The sequence below is a fragment of the Petaurus breviceps genome, unplaced genomic scaffold (genome assembly GCF_028583685.1).
Source record: "Petaurus breviceps papuanus isolate PSGF00001 unplaced genomic scaffold, PetGlider_PUasm1.0 90750, whole genome shotgun sequence".
NCBI lineage: Eukaryota > Metazoa > Chordata > Mammalia > Diprotodontia > Petauridae > Petaurus > Petaurus breviceps.
In genome coordinates this window covers 12,609,595-12,635,685 of record NW_027187335.1, presented here as the reverse complement: position 1 = coordinate 12,635,685, position 26,091 = coordinate 12,609,595, and the positions used below count along the sequence as shown (strand labels likewise).

Sequence of the window (26,091 nt, the reverse complement as noted above, 5' to 3'; positions counted from 1 at the left end):
TTTTATTCAATTCAACAAGAGTTAAGTACTTGTTTAAGGGACTATACTAGGTGCTGATGATACAAAGTAAAAAAAAAATTAAACATCCCTACTCTTGATGAGCTGAGAAGGAACGATATGAACTCAAACAAATGTATACAAGGTAATATCAGATGGGTAGAATGTACTGGGGAGCTCAGGAAAGGCCTCATGTAGGAGGTGGCAGCTGCACTCATCCTCAAAGGGAGACATGGGTTCCAAGGGGCAGAAGTGAGGGGGGACTGGAATACTAAGCAAGGGAGACTTGCCTCTACAAAGACCTAGGGGCAGGAGATGGGGTATGATGGACAGGGGACCAAAAGTAGGTTGGAGAGCAGCTAGCATGAGGGAGAGTTATGAATGAGTCAGAGGCCTAACATGAGGAACTTTAAATGCCAAGCATTTTATCTCAGAGCAAGAGGAAGCCACTAAAACTTTTTTACCAGGAGACATGATCAGGCCTATTTTAGGAATACTAATGTGACAGCTGTGTGGAGGATGGATTGGAGAGGGCAGAGACAGAGTTGGGTAATCTATTAGCATCAATTAGGAGGTGACAGGAATAGTCCAGGGGAGAGGTGATAGGGGCCTGAACCAGGCTCGTGGCCATGGGAGTAGAAAGATGATGGACCCAAAAGTTATTGTGTAACTGACTATAGGAGATGAGAGCAAGAGAAAGAGCTAAAGATGATTCTCAGGTTGTGATTCTGGGTGACTGGAAGGATGGAGATGCTCTTAGCAGAGATAGGGGAGTTGGGAGGCAAGATCGATCTGGGGGAATGAGAATGAATTCTGTTTTGGAAGTGTGATCAAAATTTGTCTATAACTTGTTCCTCCTCTAACTTCATTCTCTGTATATGACACCATGAATTACCTGGACACTCTTTCCTCTCTTTGATCACTCATATCATTTTATTTAGAGAATGGTTAAAGCATTTCCCATGTAGCTGAACCTGTGGGCTTTCATTCCATAGGTAGGGATTGTAATGTAATTCCATGGAAAGGCAACTTCCCAAGGTTCAAAATACCAGCATAGGTGCTCTCCATTTTATTCAGTGACAAACCAAAAACAGAGAAGATCAAAACATGACATCATTCCAAATACAGCATTTACTAAATGTGATTAAATAATTAAATAATCTCCAAGGACTACCCCACCTTCCAATCATTCAATCAATTACAAAGTTCCTGGTCTAAATACTTCTCCACCCCTAGGCTATACCTTCATTTAGTCCACCACAAAGCCCCTCTTCTCAAATGGAGATTAGTTTCCAAACATAAGTAAAATACATTCATTTGCTCAACCATAGAACACAAAAAGGTCAAAAGTTCCCCACCCCTGGATCACAATTGAATCTACCCCAGAGTTACATCAAGTCCAAGCACAGCACTTAATACCCAAATGGAGGTCTTTTCTTCATCTTGACAAGTTCTCAGCAATCTTAGTTCCTGGGGAGACAAGGCTTAGCAAGGCCACAAGATAAATTGCCAGTCTCTTCATTAATTCATCCTCTGTCTGTAGAACAGTCCTAGAACCCCTGAAAACATTAACAAAACCCTCTCCTAGGATTTCTGTAAACATACAACAAGAAAATCCTTCTTCAGGGCTTCTGAACCAACAGAAAGGTTCCCAGACCCCTGCAACAACAGCACTGTCCTTCACCAGTGGACAGTATTCACTCTGTCTGCAGGACAGTCTCCAGACCCCTGCAACAACAGCACTGTCCTTCACCAGTGGACAGTATTCATTCTGTCTGCAGGACAGTCTCAGGGCTTCTTAGCGAACAGCCAGGTTCCAGGACTTCTTCAACAAAAGGACTGTCTTTCACCAGTGGACAAATCTGGCAAAATAACATCAAAACAGACAGACAAAGTACCAGCAAAACAGCCATGTCTCCTCAGTCCTTGGCAGCTCAGGGGGCAGGTCTCAAAAGTCCAGGGCAATTCAAAGCGGCCACCAGCAATTCTCTTAGTCTCTCTCTCTCTCTCCACGAGGTGCTGCTTCCAAAAAAAGTTCTTCCCCTCTCTCTTATCTCTCCAAATTACGTCACCAGCTCCTCCCAGTTCAGGACTTTTTTTTTTTTTTCACATCAAAAAGTCCATCCCACAGGTGGGATTAACAAGCTCTGGGTTTTAACACAACCAATTTGAAAACCAAGCCAATACAGGGGAATCTTTAATTGCCATTACTATCACAGGGATACAAACTCTGACCCCTTGTTAAAGGGCATGAAGGACCAGAGGCTTTTGGTTGGTTCCTTGGTCCCTGTGAAGGATCGGGGAGGGAAGAAAAAGGAAGATTGTGCCATACAGGTTTGGTCACTGAGCCACAAACAGCTGTTTACTCTGTTAGCTCTAAGGCGCAAGGAGACATTGTTTCTGTTCCATTTTGTTGGGACACAGTCAACATCAGTTCTCCCTTGAACTTCTAGCAAGGGAAGGAAAGAAATTCCCATCTCCCTGTCACTCACTCTCCCTCCCCTTCCTCCTCCCCCAATAGTGACAGCATGAATATGGAAGGACTTACTTACCTAGATGAGCTGAGACTGGAGCTAAAAACCCTGGCTGCCTCTTCCATCTTGTTTCTTTCCTTGAGATTTTATTATCAAACAGCAATGCTGAGAAATGGACATTTCTAACCCAAACAGCTGCCTCATAAATTCAAGTCCCTGAGTCTGTGTGAATTACCCAGAGGCAGGAGCTTTTTGCAGCTACATTGTCAGAGAAGATGACCATCCCAAGTTGGGGGATACAGCTGAGAGAACTTAAAAAAGCTTAAGCTCTGCCTAGCTGGGGCCACCTCCTTGGAGAAGGGTATGATGGGAGGAAGTACCTCCCTCTGGGGCAACTAGCACTGACTCAGGGACTTTGACCTAGCACCACCCTACTAGTCTTTGTAACCTAAGTATTCCATGCGCTTGAGGTTCCTGCCCTGTCCTTCGTTTAAACCCTTCTCTATGCCAGAAATGCCCTCATTTCACTTACTGAATTCCCAAGTCTTTATAAAGCTCATTTCAAATGCCACCTCCTTCCTAGCTCCCATCGATCTGTCATTAGGGACCTTTGGTTTCCAACATCACCTACCACTTCCATAATTCATTATCACATATATTCACATAATTCATTATCACATAATAGTATGCATTATGTCTTTGATAATCCCCTACAAGGCTGTAAGCTCCAAGAGGGGTAGGGATTTCTTAAACTGTATTACTCTCAGAACAGAATACACTTAATGTTTGTTTAAAGAAGGAATAAATGGATCTTCACAACTTGAGTTGACTGTATAATAGCAGACTATCAGTCTGGAGAATGGGGGAACAGATCCAGAGGGAACCCAGCTTGGGGAAAGAAAAGGCAAGAAAGGTCAGGCACAGGCTTGCAGAAGCCTGTCCCCACTGCTTCAGAAACCCCGGAGTGGAAATTTTGTCAGGGCCACTGACTTAGATGACCTGCTTTCTTTCATCATTTTGTTGCTTTTTGTACCATGGACAACCTCTCGCAGTCTGGTGAAGCCTGTGGACCCCCTACTCAGCATTATGTCAATGAGTAAAATAAAATACTAGGATTACAAAGGAAATCAATCCTCCTGTAATAATTATCCAAATATTTTTCTTAAGGACAACTCAGCAAAAGAGCCCCTCCTTGCACTCCAAGCCTGGACAGGTGACTGGACCAGCTCCTTGCAGACACGGCTTTTAGCGGGGAAGCTACTGGCGCTTGTGGGACTTCCCGATTGCTTCTCTATGCGTTAATTATTAAAGCATAAGTGTTAGATCTAGAAATTTCTCCGCTCCTGCCCGTTGGCTCTGGGGAGACCAGGGCCAACAATTGCAGGGATGAGGTCCATAACACTTTGAGCCACCGCGAGCATGTGCAGTCTGAAGTGGGTGGTGCTTAAGTTAGTTTCGAGTCTTTGGGCGGGTAGGTGAAATAGGCCTGTGCGCAGGCGCACAAGGGGCCAGGCTGGGTTGCGTGGCCTAAGGCCACATGGCTCCGCCCTCCCACCCCGAACTATGTAAAACCCCCTGGGGCCGGGGGTCGCTGCGTTTCACTCTGCTACCCGGGCCCAGGATAGAGCCCTTGCAGAGGCGGAGCTGCGTCCCCTCCTCATCATGGTGAGTTGGGGTGGGGTTCAAGGGTTGGGGAAGGTGCTGGCTCAGGGTACAGACCCAAAAACGAAGTGGATGCAAACCTGTTGTTTTCGAGCCTGGGGGAGGGGAGGAGTGATGGGACACTCTCCTCCCAACACATCCAACTTCCTCCCCGCCCCCCCCCGAAGGCCCCCCCCTTTCCCCATTCCCCGGGATGAGTGATTCACTTATAAGTCTAGGGTAGGTAGAAGTGCTGGAAACATGCTAGACTCCGAGTTGTCAGATACCTGGGTTCTGAAACTGTTTCCCCACCTGTCAAATGTGTACAATGATGCTTGTAGTACCAGCATCATGGGGGGAGGGGGGGGGCTTGAGAGGGTCAAACAAAGCGTCTTAAAACGTCTGAAGCGTGCTCGAGGCATCGTGTTGGGAATGGGTACAAACTCCGATCACCCTGGGCCAGGGCTGGGTACCTGGTGGGCTGGGATCCGGCAAACAGCAGCCGAATCCAGGCTGTGCTCTGCCCATAGGCTGAATGGAAAAGATTCTCCTTCCCAGAAGTGTTCGGGGAGGAGCTTGCCAGCAACTGTTACAGTCCAGGATTAGAGACCTTCCTGGGTACTGGGTTTGAGTGAGGGCTCTGCGGTTCCTTCAGCAAATCTTGTTATCTCGGCCTTGGGCAATTTGCAAATTAGCCTTCTGCGAGTGGAGGAGGAAGGGTGGGAGCTCCGCAGGTGCTTATGGGTTTTAGGAGCTTTTGTTCTCAAACCTACCATTTTGCAGCTGGGGAAACCACCCCAGAGGTGCAAACCACACAGTGAAATTCAAATGCGAGGCTGGACCCAGAACCCTAGCCGCCCTGTGCTACCCGTTTCTAGGGCAGGCGCACACACCATGACTTTGTCGGGGGAAGAGGGCAGAGGAGGAGGAGGAGGAGGCCCCTGTAGTAGTGGTGAAAGGAGCCAATTGTCCAAGCAACTCCTGTTCCCCCTCCTCTCCCTTCCCCACTAGCTCCTCTGTGGAGCTATTGTGCCCCCCCCCATTCTAGACAAGAGAGTATTATCTTCTCCTGACTGATTGTTCTAAGGAGGGGAGTAGCCTTTTACAAACACTTCTCCCCTATTTGCTCCCCACTGGTTTTGCCACAAAAAACCGGAGGCCCCAAAGGTAAACTCTTTAATTGGGCAGGATGGGGAGCTTTTAAAAAGTTTTATTGATAACTTGTTTTTACATGAAGTCAATTTTCAGGAAATTCCGCGTGCCCTCCCCCTCCTCCCCCCATTTCAACGAACTGTTCTTTATAATAAAACAAAAAGCAAGAACACCAGAACCCAAAACAAGAATAGTTACTGTGTGACAATGTAACATTCCACCCTAGTAGAGAAGGCAGAAGAGGTCAGCATGAGCACTAGGAGCCAGATAGGTGAGAGGGAAGTGAGAATAGGTAAAAGCCAGCAGACAGTGGGACCGGCAAACCGTTGTAACGCCCTCTCCTTGCCCTAAGCTCCACCAGGCCATTTCTTAGACGCCTAACTCAAGTTGGGCTTCCTCCATAAAGATTTCTCTGATCTCCCCCAGGTGATGGTGACCTCTCCTTTTCTCAGATTTCTCATAGCCCTTTGCCTGGACTGCTCCATTGCATAGCCACCATCCTCCCTGGTATGCTAATTATTTCTGTGTGTCTTATTCCCCTTATTGTAAGGTAAGCCCCTTTGAAGGCAGACATTGTAAATACATAGTAAGTGCTCCATACATGTTTACAGAATTGAATTTCCTAAGAAATGAAAAGTTAGACCTAAAAGCATGAGCTAGAAGATGTGCATTCTGCCCTTGTACTGCCTTTACAGGGCTGACATTTTGCTGGGCTCTGTCTACCCAAAGGGAAATATGTGAGAGCAGTCTCACCTGGGGACTAGCTGGTCTAGCCTCAGAGAAAAAGATAGGGAAAAGCTGGCTGAGACCTTTCAGTCCTTCCCCAAGCTAGCCATATAAGAAGTGGAAAGGAACCCAGGAATACAAAAGAAGAGATGATGATTGTGCCTTAAGAGTGATCACTGCTCCTTCCACCGAAAAAAAAAAGGACCTCAAATCTATCAGTCAAAAGAGCATTTATTGCATGTCTTCTATGTGCCAGAAACTGTTCTAGGTACTAGGGATACAAAGAAAAAAGTGAGATAATCTCTACCCTCAAGGAGCTTACAATCTACTGGAAGGACACCATATATTTCCAGATAAATATGGGATTTATATTTTAGAATAAAATTTTTTTTACAGTATTTTACAGTGATGGGTGGGGTGGAGTATAGGCAGCATTAACTGGGGAAAACAAGAAAGTGGCTCTGAGATAGTACTTAAGCTGAGCCTAGAAAGGAGCCAGGGGTTCCAAGAGGTGGAAGTTAGGAGGGAGAACATTCCAGATATGGGGCACAGCCTATGCAAAAGCACAGAGGCAGGATCAGGATATGAATTCCTGAGTATGGGATACATCAAGTAGGCTGTTTGGCTATAGGAAGGGGAATGTGATATATAATTAGCTTAAAAAGATAAGGCTAGAGTCAGAATGTGAAGTTACAATAGAGGAGTCTGTATTTTGCTCCTAAGAGTAGTCAGGCACAATATATTAGGATACAGGGTTATCTTTCCGAGACACAAGGAATTGTCCCAAACTTGGTCTTGTGGTCTGGGTTCTGGCTTATCTCTGCCCAGGCAAAGGGTGTTATTTTGTGTGCTTGTTCCTCTTGTTCACCAGCAGGCTAGTTACAGTAACAGACATCTTAGAGTGAAAAGTTGAAAGGCCCTTACAGACCGGCTAGTCTAGTCTTAGCTTACAGGAGGCAGCAATTGATGTGTAGTTCACTAAAGTTCACTAAATGGGAAAGAAACTTGACTTAGGAATTCCAGGATTGTGGGGAGTATCTTTGGGGATTTGGTTATGGAGGAGTCCCAAGCATGGATCCCTCAATTGGGGTCCATCACTGCTGTTGAGAGGGAGAGGGAATGAGGGCAATTGTACTAACCAGATTGTAAAACTTGGATGGTTGATGAAAAGAGGTGGGGAATGAGAGTGAGCAGTGGGACTTGGTGAGACTGTCGACTGATCTGATGTAATCAGTGATGTCATCAGCCCTGGGACCTGCTATGATTGACATCCTGATTCTTCCCTTCTCTTTGCCCTGGTCCTGCAGAACAGAGGTTTCTCTCGGAAAAGTCACACGTTCTTGCCTAAGATTTTCTTCCGCAAGATGTCATCCTCAGCTGCCAAGGACAAACCTGAACTACCCTTCCCGTTCCTGACTGATGAGGAGACTGTGAATGCATTTCGTGAGTGCAAGACCCTCTTTGTCCTTCGGGGGCTGCCAGGCAGTGGGAAGACTACGGTGGCCCAAGCCATTGTGGATAGGTATCGAGATGGCACCAAGATGGTGTCTGCTGATGCCTACAACATAAATCCAGGCTCCCAGGCTGCCTACCATGAGGAATACAAGCAGCTGGATAAGGACCTGGAAGTCTACTGCCGCCGGGACATGAGTGTCCTGGTACTAGATGACACCCACCATGAGAGGGAGCGCCTGGAGAAGATTTTCGACATTGCTGACCAGTACCAGTACCTGGTGGTGCTGGTGGAGCCTAAGACATCATGGCGACTGGACTGCAATCTGCTTAAGGAGAAGAACCAGTGGCAGCTCTCTGCTGATGATCTGAAGAAGCTGAAACCTGGAGTGGAGAAGGACTTTCTGCCACTCTACTTTGGCTGGTTCCTGAGCAAGAAGGGTTCCGAGAGCTTGCAGAAGGCTGGACAGACCTTCCTGGATGAGCTGAGCAGCCAGAAGGCCTTCAAGAAGGAGATAAAGCACTGTATGTAGGGCAAGACTTAGGGGTGGGCGGGCAGGGAAGCCTAAAAGCCCTTCATCTCCTCAGCAGAGCCTGAGTTCTTCTCTTCAGTTCTTCTCTTATCCACAAGGTGGATAACAAGGCAGTAAACAGGCAATCTTCCACTGTAACCTCTTCCCACCCCCTTCCCATATATTTGGACTGCCTCTCCAACATCTGCTTTGGAAAATAGATTTTAATATCCTAAGTTACCAAACTCTTGGTAACTTTTTTTGAGGCAGTTAGATGGTACAGTGGATAGAGTGCGACTGGGCCTGGGAATCAGGAAGGCCCGAATTGAAATCTGGCTACAGAGATGTATTTTTGAAAGGCAGCTAGTTGGTATAGTAGATAGTGCTGGGTCTTGAGTCAGGAGGACTCATCTTCTTGAGTTCAAATCTGGCCTCAGACACTTACTAGCTGTGTGACTCTGGGCAAGTCACTTAACCTGTTTGCCTCAGTTTCCTCATCTGTAAAATGGGGACAATAACATCAACCCTCTAAGGGTTGTGGGGCTCAAATGAGATAATTGTAAAGTACTTAACACAATGCCTGGCACAGTTGGGGATATTAGAGACCATCCACAGTCAAAGTCCTTCTTGTTGCAAATGAGAACCCTGAGGCTTGGAGAGGGAAAATGACTAAAGTTCAGAACTGGGACTAGAAGCCAGATGTACTGATTCTTCAGGCTAGAGCCCTTCTACTCAGTCTGGTTTCATTTCACCCACTTACTGGTTCTGACCTAAAGTTCTTTGCTCTCTCTGACCTCAGACTCAGGAAGTTAGGGACAGTGGCTCCTAGCATCTGATTTCTCCTTCATTTGTTAATGACTCTGTCATTCACTTATCTACCAAACCTTTATTCTTCCCAAAAGAATCCTGTAAGCCAAAGCCAGAGGAAACTAGGCATGTAATACAGGCCATACATCAAGGGCATATGATTCACCGTGAAGGCAGTTAGAAACAAGTTGGTATTATCAACCCCTTGGCTGATTTGGAGAACTAAGAAATCAGAATGTTTAGAGCAGTCACTCTTCTCGTTTTGGGAGACCACTGGGAGAGGAGGAGGGAGAGCAACAAAGCCCAGAGATAGAGCCCCTGGAGGTAGGGCATCTCCTTACCTCTGACTTGGTGGGTGGCCTCTGGTGGGGTACATCACTTCTGAGCCTGCTTTCTGGGTCTACACAAGGGAAACATCCTGAGATGTGGAGAGGAGGAATCAGTGAGGGGTAGCCAAGACTATGAGGGGTCACTATCAGAAAGGGGAGGGGAAAGTGGCATCACTTCTTAGAGAAAAAGTTTATGGCTCTAGAGAGAAAAAGTCACCTCATTCCCAGGACATTTTGGGGAGAATGGTGAACCTAGATGGTCCAAACACAAAATCACAGAATTAAGAGCTGGAAGGGACTTTAGAAGCAACTTAGTCTCCCCCTCCCCCTATTTTATAGATGGAAAAACTGAGGCCTAGTGAGGGGAACTAACTTGCCCATACCCTCAGATAGTAAGGGGCAGGATTTGAATCCGTCCTTTGATTCTTTCTACTGTACCACACTGCCTCTTGCAAAAACTTCTTTCCTTGCCCTTCCCCCCTCCCCATTCCCAAACACCTAGGTCTTAGGGTGGGGCACCATTTAGTCTGTAATGGGGTGCTTGAATCTAGGGTAAGCCTTTGAACTAAGGGCTAGGGACCTGGGAGTGAGTAGAACATATGCCAGGGAGCTCACCCAGACTGACTGGGGAATCAAGGGTGGGAAGGCCTTAACAAATCTATATTGAGCCTGGGGAGCAATCTAACTGCAAGGGAAGGGACCCCCACAATGATGTAAATACCAACTCTGTATCACAGCCAGTAGGTCTCATCATGGTTTTAAATGAATGAATGAAAAAATCATTGGACTGATGTTAGAAGTCACTAATCTATTTCCTAGAGTTTGTGCACTTGAGCAGGGAAAGTACTTGGGATAAGAAAAACAACAACAGCCAGGAGGGCCCCGGCGCATACACAGTCCACGTTGCCCACTCCCAGACTACCATTCCTACAGCACTTTGGGGTTTGCAAAATGCTTCATATATATTATCACTTTGATTTCTGACAGCACACTGAGAAAGGGGCTATTATAATTCCCATTTTACAGATGAGGAAACCAAGGCCCAGGAAGCTTAAGTGGTTTGCTCAGGGTCTCACACCTAATAAGGGAGATGGGATTTGAACTTGGACCCTCCAAACTCCAACTCTTGTACTACAATCCCCCTGCTGCTTCACTTCTGACAATTTCATGGTCTTTGGTAGAGGGACCAAATTATAGACACACAAGGTTTTTTGTTTGTTTCTGCATATCCTGATTTTGGGGAAATAATGAAATATTCAATACCGATGCCCTTTAAAAAGTGTTAAAAGCACTTGATTTAGGAACATGAAATATTCTTTTACTGAGTGCTTCAGATAGCTAGCTAGCTATGATGGCTCGGAAAGAACAGCATAACATTTCAGTTCCCGGAAATTAAAAATGAACAAATCTCGTTTCTCTTATTAGCCCTTCCCCCTTTAAAATCTCTGATCTAAGACAGAGGTTCTATCTGTAAGCCAGGGCCCTGTAACCTCTTTTCCTAATGCACTCCTTCCTCCGTCTCCCCAGTTGTGTCTGGGGATGAACCTAAGGAGAAGATTTCCTTGGCTTCCTACTTCGTGAAGAGGTCTCCAGGAGGACTGCACTGCACCACCAAGTTCTGTGACTATGGGAAGGCGGATGGGGCCACTGAGTATTCTCAGCAGGATGTGAGTGCTGGGGCTGATTCAGGGAGTTGGCCGGGAGTGGGGAGATGGAGAGGGGAAGGACTTTTCCTTAAGTCCAAAGGCAACTAAAAACCCAAAGCTGAAAGGAAATTAAGCAGTGGACCTAAGGGAAATCAAGGAAAGGGTTTGTTTGTTTTTTTTTAAATCTCTTTTCCCAATTTCATTTTGGTGGCTACTTGCATCTAAGGAAACTGTCTGGGTAAGACTATATGGCAGGGACTCGCCCCCTACCAGGACCTCCTAAAACAGATCTTCTAAGCCGAGATTTCCTGAAGCCACTAAAATACCTTTCACACAAAATGGATATCTAGAAGCATGAGAACCTTAAATGCTATCTGAATAAGTGTCCCTTTCACAAATTTGTCTTCATAGTTAAACACCTAGGGCGGATGCTCTGCTCCTGCCTGCCCTGATTCTCACCCTTAGACCTCAAGCATGACATAGGAAGCTTTTCACTGTCAGCTTTATCCCAAGCAACTTCTCAGTCTCCAGTTGACTCCCACTTGCTTTCTAAAGTACTCCTAGGCTGCCTTAAACAGCCATAACACTACTACTTTCTAGTCTTTTTTCTCCCTCTTGTGGCTCTGATGTAGTGACCAACCCACTGTCAAACCACCTGTTCTTCTCTCCCCCCTACCTCAGGTGGTGAAGAAATCCTACTCTAAGGCCTTCACCCTGACCATCTCTGCGCTGTTTGTGACGCCTAGGACAATGGGCGCCCGGGTGGAGTTGAGTGAGCAGCAGCTGCCACTATGGCCAGCAGATGTAGACAAGATGATACCTAGTGACAACCTGCCCCGAGGCAGCCGTGCCCACGTCACACTGGGCTGTGCAGCAGGTGTAGAGCCTAAGCAGACCGGTGTTGACCTGCTGGAGATGATTCGGCAAGAGAAGGGGGGAAGTCAAGGAGAGGAGGTGATTGAGCTAAGTCGGGGCAAGCTCTACTCCTTGGGCAATGGGCAGTGGATGCTGCGTCTGGCCAAAAAGTTAGAGTTTAGGGCCATCTTCACAGGATACTATGGGAAAGACCACACTGTGCCCACGCACAGCAGCCGAAAGGGAGGTGCCTTGCCATCTTGTACCATTATCTAGACAATGGGCTACCCTTTCAAACTATTCACCCCACTTCCTTACGTGGGGATGAGTAGGAAACACTGCCCTTCACTTGACTTTTTTATACCATTAACTCACCTGTAACTTTTCAAAACTTGTAAAATAACTGCCCCCTTCCAGCCTAACACTTTATGCTCTAAGTCAGAAGGAACGTTTAGGAGACTGGACCAAAGTCCTAGGACTCTGGACATTTTACCTCCCCCCCACCCCCCATTACTCACCCGGTCTCTAGCAGCAGCACTCGGTTCTTTTAGTCCCAAGGTGCTCCATTTCCCTTAGTGTACTCTGCAGAGAAGGCATGTAGCACTTCCACAAGAGACTGTGTTTAAATGGGTGGGGAGAGAAAGAGACCCCTTCTCTCTCTCCCCACCCCCAACACAGGCTTTTACTTTCTTTGTTAATTACTACAGTTCTAGGAAGCCTAGAACTGTCTGCAAGGTTTGGGAAGTGTTTACTCTTCCTTTCCTATAACTCTAGTTCTTCATTCTCCCATTCCCCCACCTTTTTTTTTGGGTGGGGGGAAGAGAAAGAAATCTTCCTTCATGATGAAACTGATGGGGGAAAATAGGGTGATTCTAGAACTGTACTGATAACTGACTAGGAAAGTGCACAACAGTAAAACAGCTGCCCCCCCCCCCCCATAGCAGCATCGCCCCATCTAGGAGGGTGGGGCCTTAGGCAGCTGCAGATTCACCCCATTCTACTGATGTACTCTCCCTGTATAGATGAGGAAGCTCAAGCCTAAAGGGATTGGGAAGCCTGTCAGGATTGCTGTATGTTCATGGGGAAGGCTGGGGCTTGCTGTCCCAATCAGGTTCCCCTGCCTGCAGGCTCTATCTGCCTCCCTCTTTAAGGGGTTTCTAACACTGCTTTGCATGCTTCATTCCCCTCTCACATGGTCTTCTTGGTGTCACGCTTTGACTCTGGCCTGGCTCCTGTGCAGTGTGGGATCTTATTCACCATGTTGTTTCTCAACACAAGGGTTTGGGATTTGAGTTAAACATCCTGGTTTTGCCCCATCCCCCAAATTGTGAGACCGTTAATGAAATAAATCTCAGTAACCTTGAATCGTGTGCCATTTTGTCTTTCTTGCCCTCTCTTCCATAGTGAGGGACTCAGGCAGCTGTCTGCCCACTAGGACTTTATCAGGGCTGGCTTTGTCCTACAGTCTGTGGGGCCATCCGTCCTGTCTCTGGGCTGGCCAGCCACAGCTGCAAGGAAGCTGGGCAGCTGAACAGTGCCTGCTTTCATAAGTGAGCAGGAGCAAGAGCAAGCTGGTCCAGGCAAGAGAGATGGACACAGAGACCACCCCATTTGCCTTGCCTGTGTAGACTCCTGAGGGACCGTGGCCTGGGCTTTCCACAGAGCATGCTACTCAAAAGACACATTTCCATTTCCCTTAGAAATATATCATTGACCACACCAAAGTTAACACCACTTCAGACACAAGAAGAGTAAAGACTCAAGATCTTCACAAACCTCACTTTAAAATAAGGGCCTAAAAGCCACTCATTGGGCTCCTATTCTCCCTGTCCCTATTTCCTTGGCTGGTCTTCCTCACTCTCCCACTACCAGAGGTGGGTGAAAGGCACAGCATCTACAAGAAGACAAAGTACTGTGGTGCCAGACACTAAGCGCATCACATCAGCTCCTTCATAAAAGCCCTAAGCCACTTCTCAGCATAGTTTAGGGGTGGATAATTGAGACACAGATCATCCAAAAATTACTTTTAGTCTCACTTCTTCCCAGGGCTGCAGATTACAAAACCGGAGTCAGGAGGAAGCCTATCAAGTTCTTAGTAGACTACCACTACCTCATCCAAGCACTACACAGAAGAATCCAGAAAGCCAGGATAACTAACTCAGATGGTCAAACCAACCATAATCTCTTCTTTTCCCATGCCAAATCAAATATGGCAACTGATGGCCATGAGAAACAAGTGGACAGGGTCTAAGCACAGCACCTACCTTCCCCTGATAATGTGCTTTCTGACCTTGTAAGAAGGGACATGTGTGGGAAACAAGGACCTCCAGAAATCACCAAAAATCTCTGTCAGCCCCTCAATTGGCAGCAGAGGCTAACTAAGTTGTCAAGTCACACTCAGGCTCCTTAATCTTTTTTGCTATAATGCAGACCCACTAACTTAGGACCTCTAGCTGCTCTACAAATGGATCACAGGATCTTATATCTAACACTGGAAGGGACCCCTGAGGTTCTCCAGTCTAACCCTTTCATTTTAGAGAAGGAAACTGAGGCTCAGAAAGGTTAAGTCACACAGGGAATATCAGAGACAGGATTTGAACCCAGGTTCTCTGACTCCAAAGCCAGTGTTCTTTTCTACTTTGCCACTGTACTGAATCAACTGGAAGGGCCAGGTGAAGCCATGCCCTCTACAACTAGCCCAGCTACACCTAGAGACCTGCTATAAGCACATGTATGGCCTGGAAGATGAAACCAATGTGTTCACAGAACAAAACAACTGTCATTAAGATTGATTCACTTACAGGCCACCATGAGATTAATAGGGAATCCAGGAGCAGCCTGCTGTCCCTACCTAGAGGTCAGGAGAAGAGCTACTGGGTAGGGACAGGGGTCAGTTCTGGTTCCCAACTTTGCAACAACAGACAATGCAGCTGCCAGCTTGAGGGACCAGAAAGGGTCAAATCATTTTATTCTTCTCATGTGTTTTTTAATTTTTTAATAAAGTTAAACAGTAAAACAAAAATTCACAAGCTTCCTCCCCTCCACCCACCCCTTTCCCTACCCCACCCCCATCTTCAGCGCTGGTTCCCCATCCTCCACCCCCACTCACAGACACAGAGGTATCCAACTGAGAAAATGAAACTGCTCTAAGTACAAGGAGACATGATGAAGGGAGGAGTCTAATTATGTCCGTATTCAAAATTAAAACGAGCACATCGGCATTCTCTGGGTTCTGAGTTGGTTGGTTTTATTCCCCCTTCCTTTAGCCAAACTGGAAAAAGAAATTCCCTGGACCTGATGCTGGAAGGGAAAAGGAACATTGCTGTGTTAGTTCTCTGGTTGTGGTTCAGATCAGCTCCTCAGCTAGGGTACAGTCCCCTGGAGTGACTTGGGGGAGTGTCCTTCTAGCTCTGAATAGAGGTTAACATATGGGACAACCACCACCACCAGGTCCTGTGGGCCCAGGGAAGAGGACCTCTTCTCCAGAAGTGTTCTCAGAGAAGTCCTCCTGGCACTGGGGCAGAGGTGGTTGTAATAGCCCTGAGACCTGAAATGGGCCTCCTAACTTAGCTACAAAGGGAGAAGTGTCTGCCAGGAAGGAGTCTGCTCTATTTGCCCCACACCCACTGACATCAAACCCGTGAACAAAGTGGAGATATTACAATTACTTAATTCAAGGGAGAAGACAGCCCTTTACCCCTACCCCCACTTCCCTAGCAACAGTCAAACTTACCTTCAAAGCTGAAACCCCCTGGACCACCGAAGAATGCCTTGAAGATGTTGTTGGCATCAAAATCTGAAAGGACAGGGCAAATTATATTGAAAGAACAGAAAGGTAAGAAAGAGTCAAAAGAATTTAGAGAGGGTTCTCTGATATCTCTTAGTTTCATCTCTCTCCACCCCCAAATACACCACAATACACTGAAGACAGATATAGATGCAAGCTAAAATGCCGTCTCCACCCCTTCCCCTACACAAGACTTCTTCCTGCCTCTACTTTTCTCCTCCATCTTGTTCTAAACCCGAATATAAATATGTGTGTATGTATGTATATATGTGTATATGTATATGTTCACTTATATAAATATAAATATTCACTCGCTGAAGCTGCTTTATAAATACAAGGCCTTCCCCATGTGCTTCATCTCACTATAAACCCTAGGAACTTCCTCTGATTCCTTGTGTGTGCGTGTGTGCGCACACACATTTCTCCCCCCCTCCAGACTGCAGGCACACACTCTACTAACCTAAGGAGATCTGATGCCATTCAGTCTGACTCCCTGGCAATATGCCTGAAGCTCACAACAGACTTACCGCCCATGTTCATGCCCTCCTCATCCAGGTCTTGCCCACTGTCATAGCGAGTCTTTTTCTTGGGGTCGGAGAGGATAGTGAAGGCTTCGCCGACTTCTTTGAACTTCTTCTCTTCCTCTTTTTGGACTTCAGCGCTGGCTCCGCTGTGTCGATCTAAGATGGGGAGCAGGCGGGCAGAGGAGTAAGAGCATTGGAATAAGCTTGAGAAAACAAGCCTGATTTTGTAATCTGAGGCTTGGGGCCGCGTAAAGGTCGCAAGAGAATGGCCTTCCTCCCTACCTGGGTGGTGCATTAAGGCCCTCTTCCTGTAGGCCTTTTTGATCTCCTCCTCAGACGCATTCTTGTCCACGCCTAGGATCTTGTAGTAGTCTTTCCTCTTGCTCTTCTTTAGTTCCAGCTGTGCATTTTTCAGGAGCTGCTTGTGTTCTGCAGGGAGACAAACTCTGGTTCATACCAGTGGGACCTTGTGCCCAGCCTGCCTGGGATCAGCGACAGTGACTCTGCCAAGGGCTTTTATGGAACTTTCTTCCAAAAAACTCAGAGCACATTCATGCCTAGTCTATTTGTCCACATGCCATCCCTGGGAAAAGAAGGGTTAACATTCTCTTTTCCCTTGTGTATACGCAGAAGCTAAGCTGAGGCCCAGAAAGATAAAGCAATTTCCAAGTCAGAGTGGAGTCAGGATTAAAATATAGGGGCCCCGTATCTCCCAGTCTAACACATCAGCACCATCACTCACCCTGAAACCCAAGCCTCGGCAATGGAGATACACACAACTGTTCCCCTCCCCCCAGAAACCACCCCAAATTCCTTTACCTTTCGTTTTCTCTGTCTGATATACTTTTTCATAGTCCCGTACTGCTTCTTCATATTGTTCTGTATCCATGTAACTGAGGAGGAAACAGAGGTCACTACAGTGACACAATGTAGTACACATTCAATACCAGCTATGACAAACAGGAAACTTAGGGAAAAACCTGGTGCAGTTTAGGGCATACACTTAAGTAGGAGGTTTTATATTATAAAATAAAAACCCCAAATCCATTCCCCAGGGACAGAATTACCTGCCATTCTCCTGGAGCACAAGTCAGACAGGTCTCATGGCACCTGGGCTCCCCAGGCCAAGACCCACAAGCAAGGAGATGCCTGTTCCTGGGGAAGGGAAAGGAAGGGAAGCTCCTTTACTGGAGGCATAGAGCCTCCAAAGAGGCAGCTACAAGGGCTAAATTAGGAGTAGCAGCACAAATGCTCCTGTTTAGTAAGCGAGAGAGAGAGATGTCTTTTCCATTTTGTTTTCTAGGCTTGGCTCAAGTTTTAACAAGCCAGGCAACCCCCAGGAGGCCAGAAGGTCTTGATCTCAGGGAGCCATGCATGACATCTTTACTGTTAGAATAAAATTAGGGCCAGTGAACAAACAGAAAGATAAATTCAACAGGTCAACTCAGTGGCTCCTATTGGGCAAGTCAACCCTGAAAGAAAAATGTGCTGAGACACAACAGAGAATATGAAAGATGAGTGGTGTCAAAGCTGAAGCCCTCTTCCTCTACCTCATGGGTTCTTGTGAAAGAAAGACACAGATGGATGGGATCTGCCATGACCTAGTAAGATTGCTGGCACCAAGAGGCAACACCAATGACTGAGGAGAAATGCCGCAGACATCAGTTAGGGCACAGGACCAAAATGATCCTGTAACAAGGCACTGCTCCTACTGTGATTCAGTTCAGAATACTACCATCATTTAAGTCTTGGCCTTTTAAGGAAGGTTCAAACTGTTCTAACAAACTAAGTGTGAAGAAAATATTACTGGTTGAACTGGCAAAAAAAGAATACTGGAATTTTAAATACCTCTATTTTTATTGAGTGGTGATCAAACAGTACAAGGAACTAATAGGAAAGTTACAGGGCAACAATTCTGAAGACATGAAGTACAACTCCTGAGTTGAGAAGCATTCAGGGCACAACTGGATTTGGAGATTATAAATGAAACTAAGTTAAGTGAACAGTGCAGGTAATAAGCAAACCCAAAGATCCAAAGTCTCTCCAAGCCTAGGAGATAATTCTGATACAGTACCAGAGAAGTCTTCCTGTTAGGGACAAGAAACAGATCTCTAGGCCAAAGCAAAAAAAACAAAACAAGACAAAACTGTATTAACACCAACTGTATTAACAAGAATAATTTCTGCTTATTCGGAAGGATCTAAAAGGCAAAGCTATGATGAGAACAAGATGATTTTGCTCCTCCCTCAAAGACAATTATTTATGGCAAATGCAATGTCCTTAAGAAGTCCTTGAATTGGTATACATAAACAGGTGTCAAAATGTGATCTAACGGTCCTCAATAATTCTTGGAATGGTTATTTGCTGATATGATCATGCTTTGGGAACTTAATTTAAAATAAAACCAACAGATCCTCCTTATTACTGTCCATCACTCTATGGTCCAGTCAAATTGGCCTTCTTATTGTTCCTCATAGAGGGCACTCCATTCCCCATCCCCACACCTTAAATGTACTACTCCCTTCTTCACTTTTGCTTTATAGAATTGCTAGTTTCTTTCAATACTCAGTTCAAGTACAACCTTCTCCATGAATCCTTTCTAGAATTTCCCAGCTATTCCAGATTGACTATTCTAATTCCCCATTCCAGAGATGCTCTGTCCTTGTTCTAATCACTTTATATCTATTTTGTATATGGACGTTTATTTATTGTGACAGAATGTAGGCTCCTCGAGGGCAGGGACAGTTTCATTTTTGTCTCTGTTAAGATAGGACTTAACAGAGTGCCTGGTACATGGTAGGTGCTTAATAAATGCCTGTTTATTGAATAGCTAAACAAATGTCTTCCTCATTAGTATAGGTCATTAAAATCATCAATATTCCCAGTAATTCTAATGAGGGCACTAGCACATGTGTGTGTGTAGCAAGGTGAATGACAAATAGTCCATGAAGTCTTATGCCTCAATAAAGAATTCCATGAACCAATGAAGTTTAAGAATCACTATATAATACATACATACATTTACATGTATGGACAATAAATACCATCCTTTTCCTCCTACTAGGAAAGAAAAAGAATCATTGTGCATGTGAGGAATCATTATTACCACCACCACCATCATCCCCTCCTTGGCTCTGCATCACTTACATTAGAATAGAGAGTGAATCAGGTGACTGATGGGTGATGTGGAAATGCCTTCCTTTGGAATATTCAAAAATAAGAGGTTTCCTACTAGGAAGAATTGAGTGTGATCCTGTCTATAAGGGACAGGGATGAACAAGATAAGATTCCTAAGACTCTAGAGTTCTATCCTTTTACTGATTTGAGAAATTAAGTTGTTAAGTTCAGGGGTGAACATCACGACCTCTGAAATCAAAGCACTACTTTTTCATACCCAAGACAGGCTAGATTATCAGCATAGTTTTCATTTATCTCCAGTTTCTGAGAAGGAAGAGAGAGAGGGAAGAAGGGAAGGAAAAGAAAAGAAGGAAAGGGTGGGAAGGGAAGGAATAAAGGAAAGAAGGAATGGAAGGAAGGAGACAGGAGGAAGAAGGGAAAAAGGAAGTAAATAAGCATTTATTAAGCAACTACTATATACCAGGCACTGTACTAAGTACTTTAAAACTATTATCTCATTTAATTCTAACAACAACCCTGAGAGGTAGGCCCTATTACTTCCATTTGACAATTTAGGAGACTGTAGCAATTAGAGGTTCAGTGGCTTGCTCAGGATCATACAGCTAGTAATTGTCTGATGCCAGATTCAAACTCAAGTCTTCCTGAATCCAAGCCTAATGGTCTATCCATTGTGCCCCCTAGCTGCCTCAAAGTCATCAAGATAGAGAAGACAAGTAAATTGTTTTAGATGCAACAAAAGGGATTTAAGTCAGCTAACAGAGGAGTTACTATGAGGACATTCTGAAGCTATTGATTTCATTTTTTATATTAAACAAATAATTTATAAAATTCCTACCTTATGCCATGAACTATGTACTGGAAATGTGAAGATAAAAATAAACCAGCCCCTACTCTCAAGGAGTTTATGCTGTACTGAGTATGGGTTAGGGACACATGTACAAGGTACAACATATGCAAAGTAAATACAAAGTCATTTCCAGGGGGAGTGCACTAGCAATTAAGGGAATCAGGATGGGCTTGTTGTAGGAGGTGTCACTTGAGCTGACCTTTGAAGGAAGCCGGGGATTGTATGCAGTGGAGGTGAAGGAATGCATTCCAGGCATGGGGGACAGCCTATGCAAAGGAAAAGAAGAGAGAAGAAATGTTATGTACAGGGAACAAGGAAGCTAGTTTGGTTAGACCACAGAGTGCATAAAGGGGAGTAAAATGCAATAAGCCCAGAAAGGCAGGGTGGAGCCAGATTATAAAGGGTATTAAAAGTCAGAGAAATTAGTATTTATCATAAAAGGAAGAGAAAACTACTGAAGCTTCATTGGCAGGGATATGAGATGGTTACATCTGTGTACTCAAGGAATATCACTTTGGCAGCTATCTGGAAGATAAATTGGACAGAGAAGAGATTGGAGATAGGGAGTCGACCTAGAAGGCTACTGAAATAGCCTAGTTAAGAGGTGATAAGAATCTGAACTGCATTGTGGTAACTGCGTCACAGAGAATTGTGAAAGATATCGTGGAGGACTTGGTTAATTAATAAGGGATGAGAAGAAAGCAAAGTGTGGAAAATGACTCCGAGCTTGTGAACCTGGGTGACTGGAAGGCTGGTAGTACCCTCAACAGAAATAGGGAGGTTAGGAAGAGGGCAATTTTTTGGTGAAAAAGATAATGAGTTTTGTTTGGATGTTAGAGATGACCTTTGGGTATTCCAGTTGGAGATGTATGATAGGAAATTGGTGATGCAGGAATGGCGTTTAGGAGAGACTAAAGATGAATATATAAATCTAGAAGTTATCTGTATAAAAATGATCACTGACTCCATGAGAGCTGAGCAGAGTTGGGAGGGGAGGGGATAGAGGGCCTAAAACAGATCGCTGTGAGTACATATACACAAAGAGGGTAGAACATGGCTGATCCAAGCAAAGGACATTGGGAAACAAGTAGACAGGAAGAAGAACCAGGATAAAGAAGTGGCATGAAAATCCTGGGAAAAGAGTACCTGAGTAGTTGATAGTCAGTGTCAAATGCTGGAGAGACATTGAGAAGAATTGAGAAAAAACTATTGGATCTGATAATATATCACTGGTAACTTTGGAGAATAGATTCAATTGAGCAATGAGGATGGAAACCAGACTATAAGGGAATGAGATATGATTATGAGGTGAGAAAGCAGGAGCAATGAGTGCATCTAGTTTTTTCTAAGAGTCTGACTGATAAAAAACAGGATATTGGAGAATATTTGATGGAATGGTAGGATCAAATGAAGATTTCTTAAATATGTGGGAAGCCTATACATGTTTTTAAGCAGTAGGAAAGAACCAATGGATAAGGAGATTGAAAATTAGGGAGAAAGGGGATGATCAAAGGAGAAAGCTCATGGAAGTTATGGGGTCAAGGGAACAACTCTCTACCAAACTGGGCATTTATAAGGAGAATAGACGGCTCTTCCAAAATTGGAGTAAATGAGTAGAAAGTGGGTAATGACGCTTAAGTCATATGAACCATAGTATTAGAGAAAAGGAGCTCTTAAAAGACAACCTCAATTTGTTCACTGAAGTATGAGAAAAGGTCTCTGCTGAGGTGTGGGGATGATGGTGGTACAGTTGACTTGAGGCAAGAGGCACAGGAGACCCAGGGAGCTTGTGCAATCTCTTCCACTGAAAGTCTATAAGTATACTGTAGAACCTAGCAATCCCATCTACAGGCAGAGGAGGAACCACATAAACTCAGTAAAGTCTAATTTATTATCTGAAATGCAAAGGTCATGAAATAACACTCTGTAACCAAGCTTGCCCCCCTTCCTGAAGAAATGAGAAAATGCACCCCCCCCCCCATCCCAATCCCACTTTGTAGAGGTGGGGACTACGAGTGTGGAGCACTGCATATACTATCAGACTTGGTTCATGCTTTCATTAGAAAACTTAAAAGCTTTCTTTTCTTTTTTTTTTCCTAATGGACATCTTGCTGGGTGGAGAGAGGAGGCATATATTCAACAACGAAGGTAATGTAAAATCAAAATATCTTATTATTTTAAAATAACAAGCCAAACTATACCAACAAAAAAAATGCAACTGGCCAGAGGGGCTGCTGGTGGCTCCCCAACAGGAGGAGGGCTCTTCACTCACCATTGTGCTCTTCTCAGGTAGGCTTTGATGTATGTGTCATCCAGCTTCACCGCATTCGTACAATCTTCTATAGCATCATCTAGTTTCCTAAGCTTCAGGAAAAAGACAGCAGTCACATCTCACTTTCTTGGTCAGCTAGGGCCAAGCATAGTGTCAGAATACTGGGCAAGAGAAGAGGTCCACTCATCCTCCAATCAGCACTTCTGCTTTCAGTGATTAGAAAAACCAGTCAGAACAGTTTCCCCTCTTTTGCGAGGATTACCCTGGAAGCCAAGAACAACTAAGGACTAGATCCTAGGCATCCAACATAAGGCCCATGGGTCAAATGTAACCTGTTTGACCCTAGGGTATAACCTGCCTGAAACTTTTAGATGAATTTATCTCTCACCTAATAAGTTAGCACACCTGAACTAGCAGGCTAGTAGGGTACCAATAACCCTCTGTCAGAGATCATGCTAGCACATCTGGATTAATTAACAATTTTAACTAGAGTTGAATGTAATTCACATGTAATCAAACTGAACACATGACCCATTCCTGAAAAACCTGCATGTTCCTATCTCTCCTATCCTATGACTAGACTGCTATATTAGTACCAATGCCTATGTAAGAAAAAAAACACTGGGTCTATTAGAATTACCCTTACCCTACCCCACACTTTTAGAAGAACACAGGTCCAGAAGCATGTGTTCTTGGATAGTGCAAGCTCCCAAATGAAAAGGACTGTATTTTCTCTTTCGCTTCCTATGGTGTATAGGGCATGGTAGACACTCAATCCAAAGTAAACACCTAGCACTGTGGTATGTGATATACAAAGGAAAATAAACTGGGAACACCTGAAGCTCCAATTCCCCCAAATGGTAACTGGAAAGGAGACAACAACTCCTCACACTTCTAGTAGCACCTGGAAGATTCACAAAGCAGTTTCTTACCAATAACCCTGTGAAGTCACTAGTGCAAGGATTATCATCAAAATCATTGTACAGGGGCGGCCAGGTAGCACAGCAAGTAAGAGCACCGGCTCCAGTGTCAGGACGACCTGGAGATCGAATCCCGGGCTCAGACACTTAGCACCCACCCAGAAACACCTGGCCGTGTAACCTTGTGAGCAAGTTACTTAACCCCAAATGCTTTAAAAAAAAAATCATCGTATAGACAAAGAGACTGAGATTCAGAGGGCTCAAGGAGCCCACAGCTACTGGGCCAGTAGTGAAAACTAAAGTTTTTGAGCTCCTTCCACTACACCACAAGGCCTCTCTCAAGGACACACAAAAGCAACAGTAAGTCCTTCAACCATACTTTGTTAGGTGCTCAAAGTGAGAGACCTTGAGATGGACCAACTAGGAGATGGTTCTGTCTGGGAAACTTAGCTGTTTTTCAAAACTGTTCCCCACAGGCCTGTCACCTACCACAGTGGGGCAAGCAAAGAAAAACCTGTAACCCCAACAAACCACATGAGTACCTCCTCCCAAGCAGATGTCTCTATTCCATATGGGCAGACATGAAGTCGGTTCCTACATTCCTCAGAAAAGCCCCCAGTCCCCAGCATGTCTCTACAACCCCACAGCCATTAAGTGCTTACCTTGGCATTAACTGTCCCCCGATTACAGTAGAGTTTGGCGTTTGTTTTTATATTGTTAGGATCAATCCCCAGGGCCTCTGTGTACAGTTCATATGCTAGTTTGTAATTTCCATCTTTAAATGCCTTGTTGCCATCCTCTTTTTTTGCTTTGAGTGCTTTGGCATTCTAAAGGAAGAAGCAGGGGATGTGTCAGTTGGGCCTGTGGGGGCATGGTTAGCTAGAGCACTACATTAGTAGACATCTTCTGCCCCCAGTACATATTGGTTGGCCACCTATTTATCATTTCTATTGGAAAATTCTATGTTTCAGGCAGACAGGATTAATCTCTATCTACTTTTCTTATCCTGTCATGATCGTGCAGCTGTTTCTGACATTTCCCATGCCTGAAATGGCCTCTTCTCCTTCCCTTCTCTGTTGAATCCTTTTCTTACTTTGTCCCAACTTCACATGCTGCTTCCTCCATGAAATATCCCACCTATATCACCAGATAAAAGGGATAACAAATTCTCTTAGCACTTTTCCTGCATCTTGTCTCCTCCATCACATTCTGCATTGCATCATACTTGACTGCATGTTAGGCCTGAGGGGGTGCACCCCCACCCACCCACCCACCCAAGGTTAAATGACAAGATCTTTGAAGTCAGGGACTGTCATTTTTCATTCTAATTAATTTCATATCCAGGGCCTAGCACAGTAACTTGAATAGAGTGGGTGATTAATAAATGTTCATTGAATTTTTTAAAGACTGTTCCAAGTCCCATAGTTTAAGGCCTGAGGGCCCCCCCCATTTTTTTTTCTCCCATCATTCCTCTTTAAGCCATTTCATTTTTCACTAATACTTCCTGCATGAGTTTGGAAATAGGGAAAAAAAGATATAAATTCATATTCCTCTATCTGGCTACTTATACCACACTGTAGGAAAAAAGCCTAAAATGACACTCTGGGGCTAAATGTGGATTTCATTTCTCTCCATGTTCCCTCTTCCCTCAGCCCCATTAAACATGAGGATTCTTTTTCCACCCTTGGATGCCCAGGGGCCCCACAGTGAACTCAATAACTATTTTTCAGTTTAGGAAAGAATCACTTATATGCTATAGGGTCCCAGACAGTAATCAGTCCCTAGCAAATTTTTTTCTAATTGTTTTTGGCTAAGTCAAAAAAATGCCTGAATTGTTGTAACCAAAAGACCAAGTTCCTCGGCAGAGCAGGGTAAAGGGTCAATATACTGCCCTTATGTTCTAATCACTCTCCTCTTAATCCAGGTGCCTCCCACTCTGACTAGCTTGGTTATCACACAGAGAAGCTACCTTTCCCACCCTGAGCTATGTGCCCTAGGACTTACTCTGCAGGCAAGACAAGCCTTCTCATGGTCTGGGGCCATCCTGAGGGCCTGCACAAAAAACTGAACTGCTTTCTCGATACAGTCTTCATAATAAAGGCACAGGCCTCGCACGTACAGTGCATCTGCATTGGTAGAATCCATCCGTAAAATGTCACTGTAATGGCCAAAAAGGGGCAAATTCAGATGTGGTTTAATGTGGCCTACCTCTGCTACAGATTTCAGCTAGAACCTGCATTAAATTGGACAGGGCTTGTTTACAGTCAACTTTTTCAAGGACTCACACTTAGTACTGTAAATGCTCAAGAGAGGATAGACAGCTGCTCCAATAGGATTCCCTAGAGGTATTACTAAAAAACTCCAAAGTAAATCCCCCCATCCCAGTCTCCAATCTGCCAGAACAGCTTAACTCATTCTTTAGTCAGTGCATTTAAGTAATGAGTATAATTATGTGTGTGTGTGTGTATGGATAGGGATATGTATATACGTGTGTGTGTATGTATGTATGTATATATATATATATATATATATGTATATCTATCTATATTTTTATCCCCCTCTACTCCTTATGGACATTCAAATATTGACTGACTTCTGTCTTTAAGCATCAATAAGCCCCAAATCAGTCCTGATTATAGATACTGTCCTCAGTTAGACAAGAACCATACTGTCCAACATGGCAACTCACTTTTAGGGAGCCAAGTACTTAAGGCAACCCATGGTTTTCCAGAGTGGAATTTGCTTGGTGTTATACCTGGCTACAGACTGTGCTTCTGGATAGCGACCCAATAATGCTAAACACTCTGCCTTGAGGATTTTGAATCGATGACAAGCAGGGGCAAATTCCAAGGCTCGGTCCATACAAAAGACGACCTGTAAGGAGGAAGAAGAGAGTTGAAGTCCTCCAGCTTAGGCTTCTGAGGCACTTCCACTTCAGCTTGGTCAAAGATACTGGATTAGTTGGTTAAAAGCCAAAAGGGAAAAGAAAACACAAAGTTAAGTTTCTTTAGC

At 44.8% G+C, this 26,091-nt stretch overlaps 2 protein-coding genes and 1 long non-coding RNA gene across 4 annotated transcripts in view; 1 reads left to right on the top strand and 2 right to left on the bottom strand.

Annotated features, from left to right (window-relative positions):
- Positions 1–902: 902 nt before the first annotated feature.
- LOC138145982 (uncharacterized) lies at positions 903–3,589 on the bottom strand. Its single transcript, XR_011164354.1, has 2 exons — positions 2,550–3,589; positions 903–2,284 (listed from the first exon to the last, which is right to left on the bottom strand). It is a non-coding gene; the product is annotated as an uncharacterized lncRNA (long non-coding RNA).
- A 347-nt stretch (positions 3,590–3,936) lies between these two features.
- CNP (2',3'-cyclic nucleotide 3' phosphodiesterase) lies at positions 3,937–12,956 on the top strand. 2 transcript variants are annotated; one of them, XM_069067690.1, is made up of 5 exons: positions 3,937–4,136; positions 5,691–5,771; positions 7,298–7,967; positions 10,618–10,757; positions 11,418–12,956. In XM_069067690.1, exons 3-5 carry the CDS (start codon positions 7,355–7,357, stop codon positions 11,865–11,867), a joined length of 1,203 nt encoding a protein of 400 aa, XP_068923791.1. In that variant the 5' UTR covers positions 3,937–4,136; positions 5,691–5,771; positions 7,298–7,354; the 3' UTR covers positions 11,868–12,956. The 2 variants fall into 2 exon arrangements, with proteins under 2 accessions (XP_068923791.1, XP_068923790.1); XM_069067689.1 differs by lacking the exon at positions 5,691–5,771 and having other exon boundaries at positions 3,938–4,136.
- A 1,573-nt stretch (positions 12,957–14,529) lies between these two features.
- DNAJC7 (DnaJ heat shock protein family (Hsp40) member C7) overlaps positions 14,530–26,091 on the bottom strand; it is a 29,665-nt gene continuing 18,103 nt past the window's right edge. Inside the window, exons 6-14 of the mRNA XM_069067688.1 lie at positions 25,835–25,953; positions 25,084–25,237; positions 23,742–23,906; positions 22,160–22,251; positions 16,722–16,795; positions 16,185–16,331; positions 15,906–16,058; positions 15,325–15,387; positions 14,530–14,891 (exon numbers count right to left, since the gene is read on the bottom strand). Coding sequence (XP_068923789.1) covers positions 14,854–14,891; positions 15,325–15,387; positions 15,906–16,058; positions 16,185–16,331; positions 16,722–16,795; positions 22,160–22,251; positions 23,742–23,906; positions 25,084–25,237; positions 25,835–25,953 — 1,005 coding nt within the window. The 3' untranslated portion in view covers positions 14,530–14,853. The remainder of the gene's footprint in view (positions 14,892–15,324; positions 15,388–15,905; positions 16,059–16,184; positions 16,332–16,721; positions 16,796–22,159; positions 22,252–23,741; positions 23,907–25,083; positions 25,238–25,834; positions 25,954–26,091) is intronic.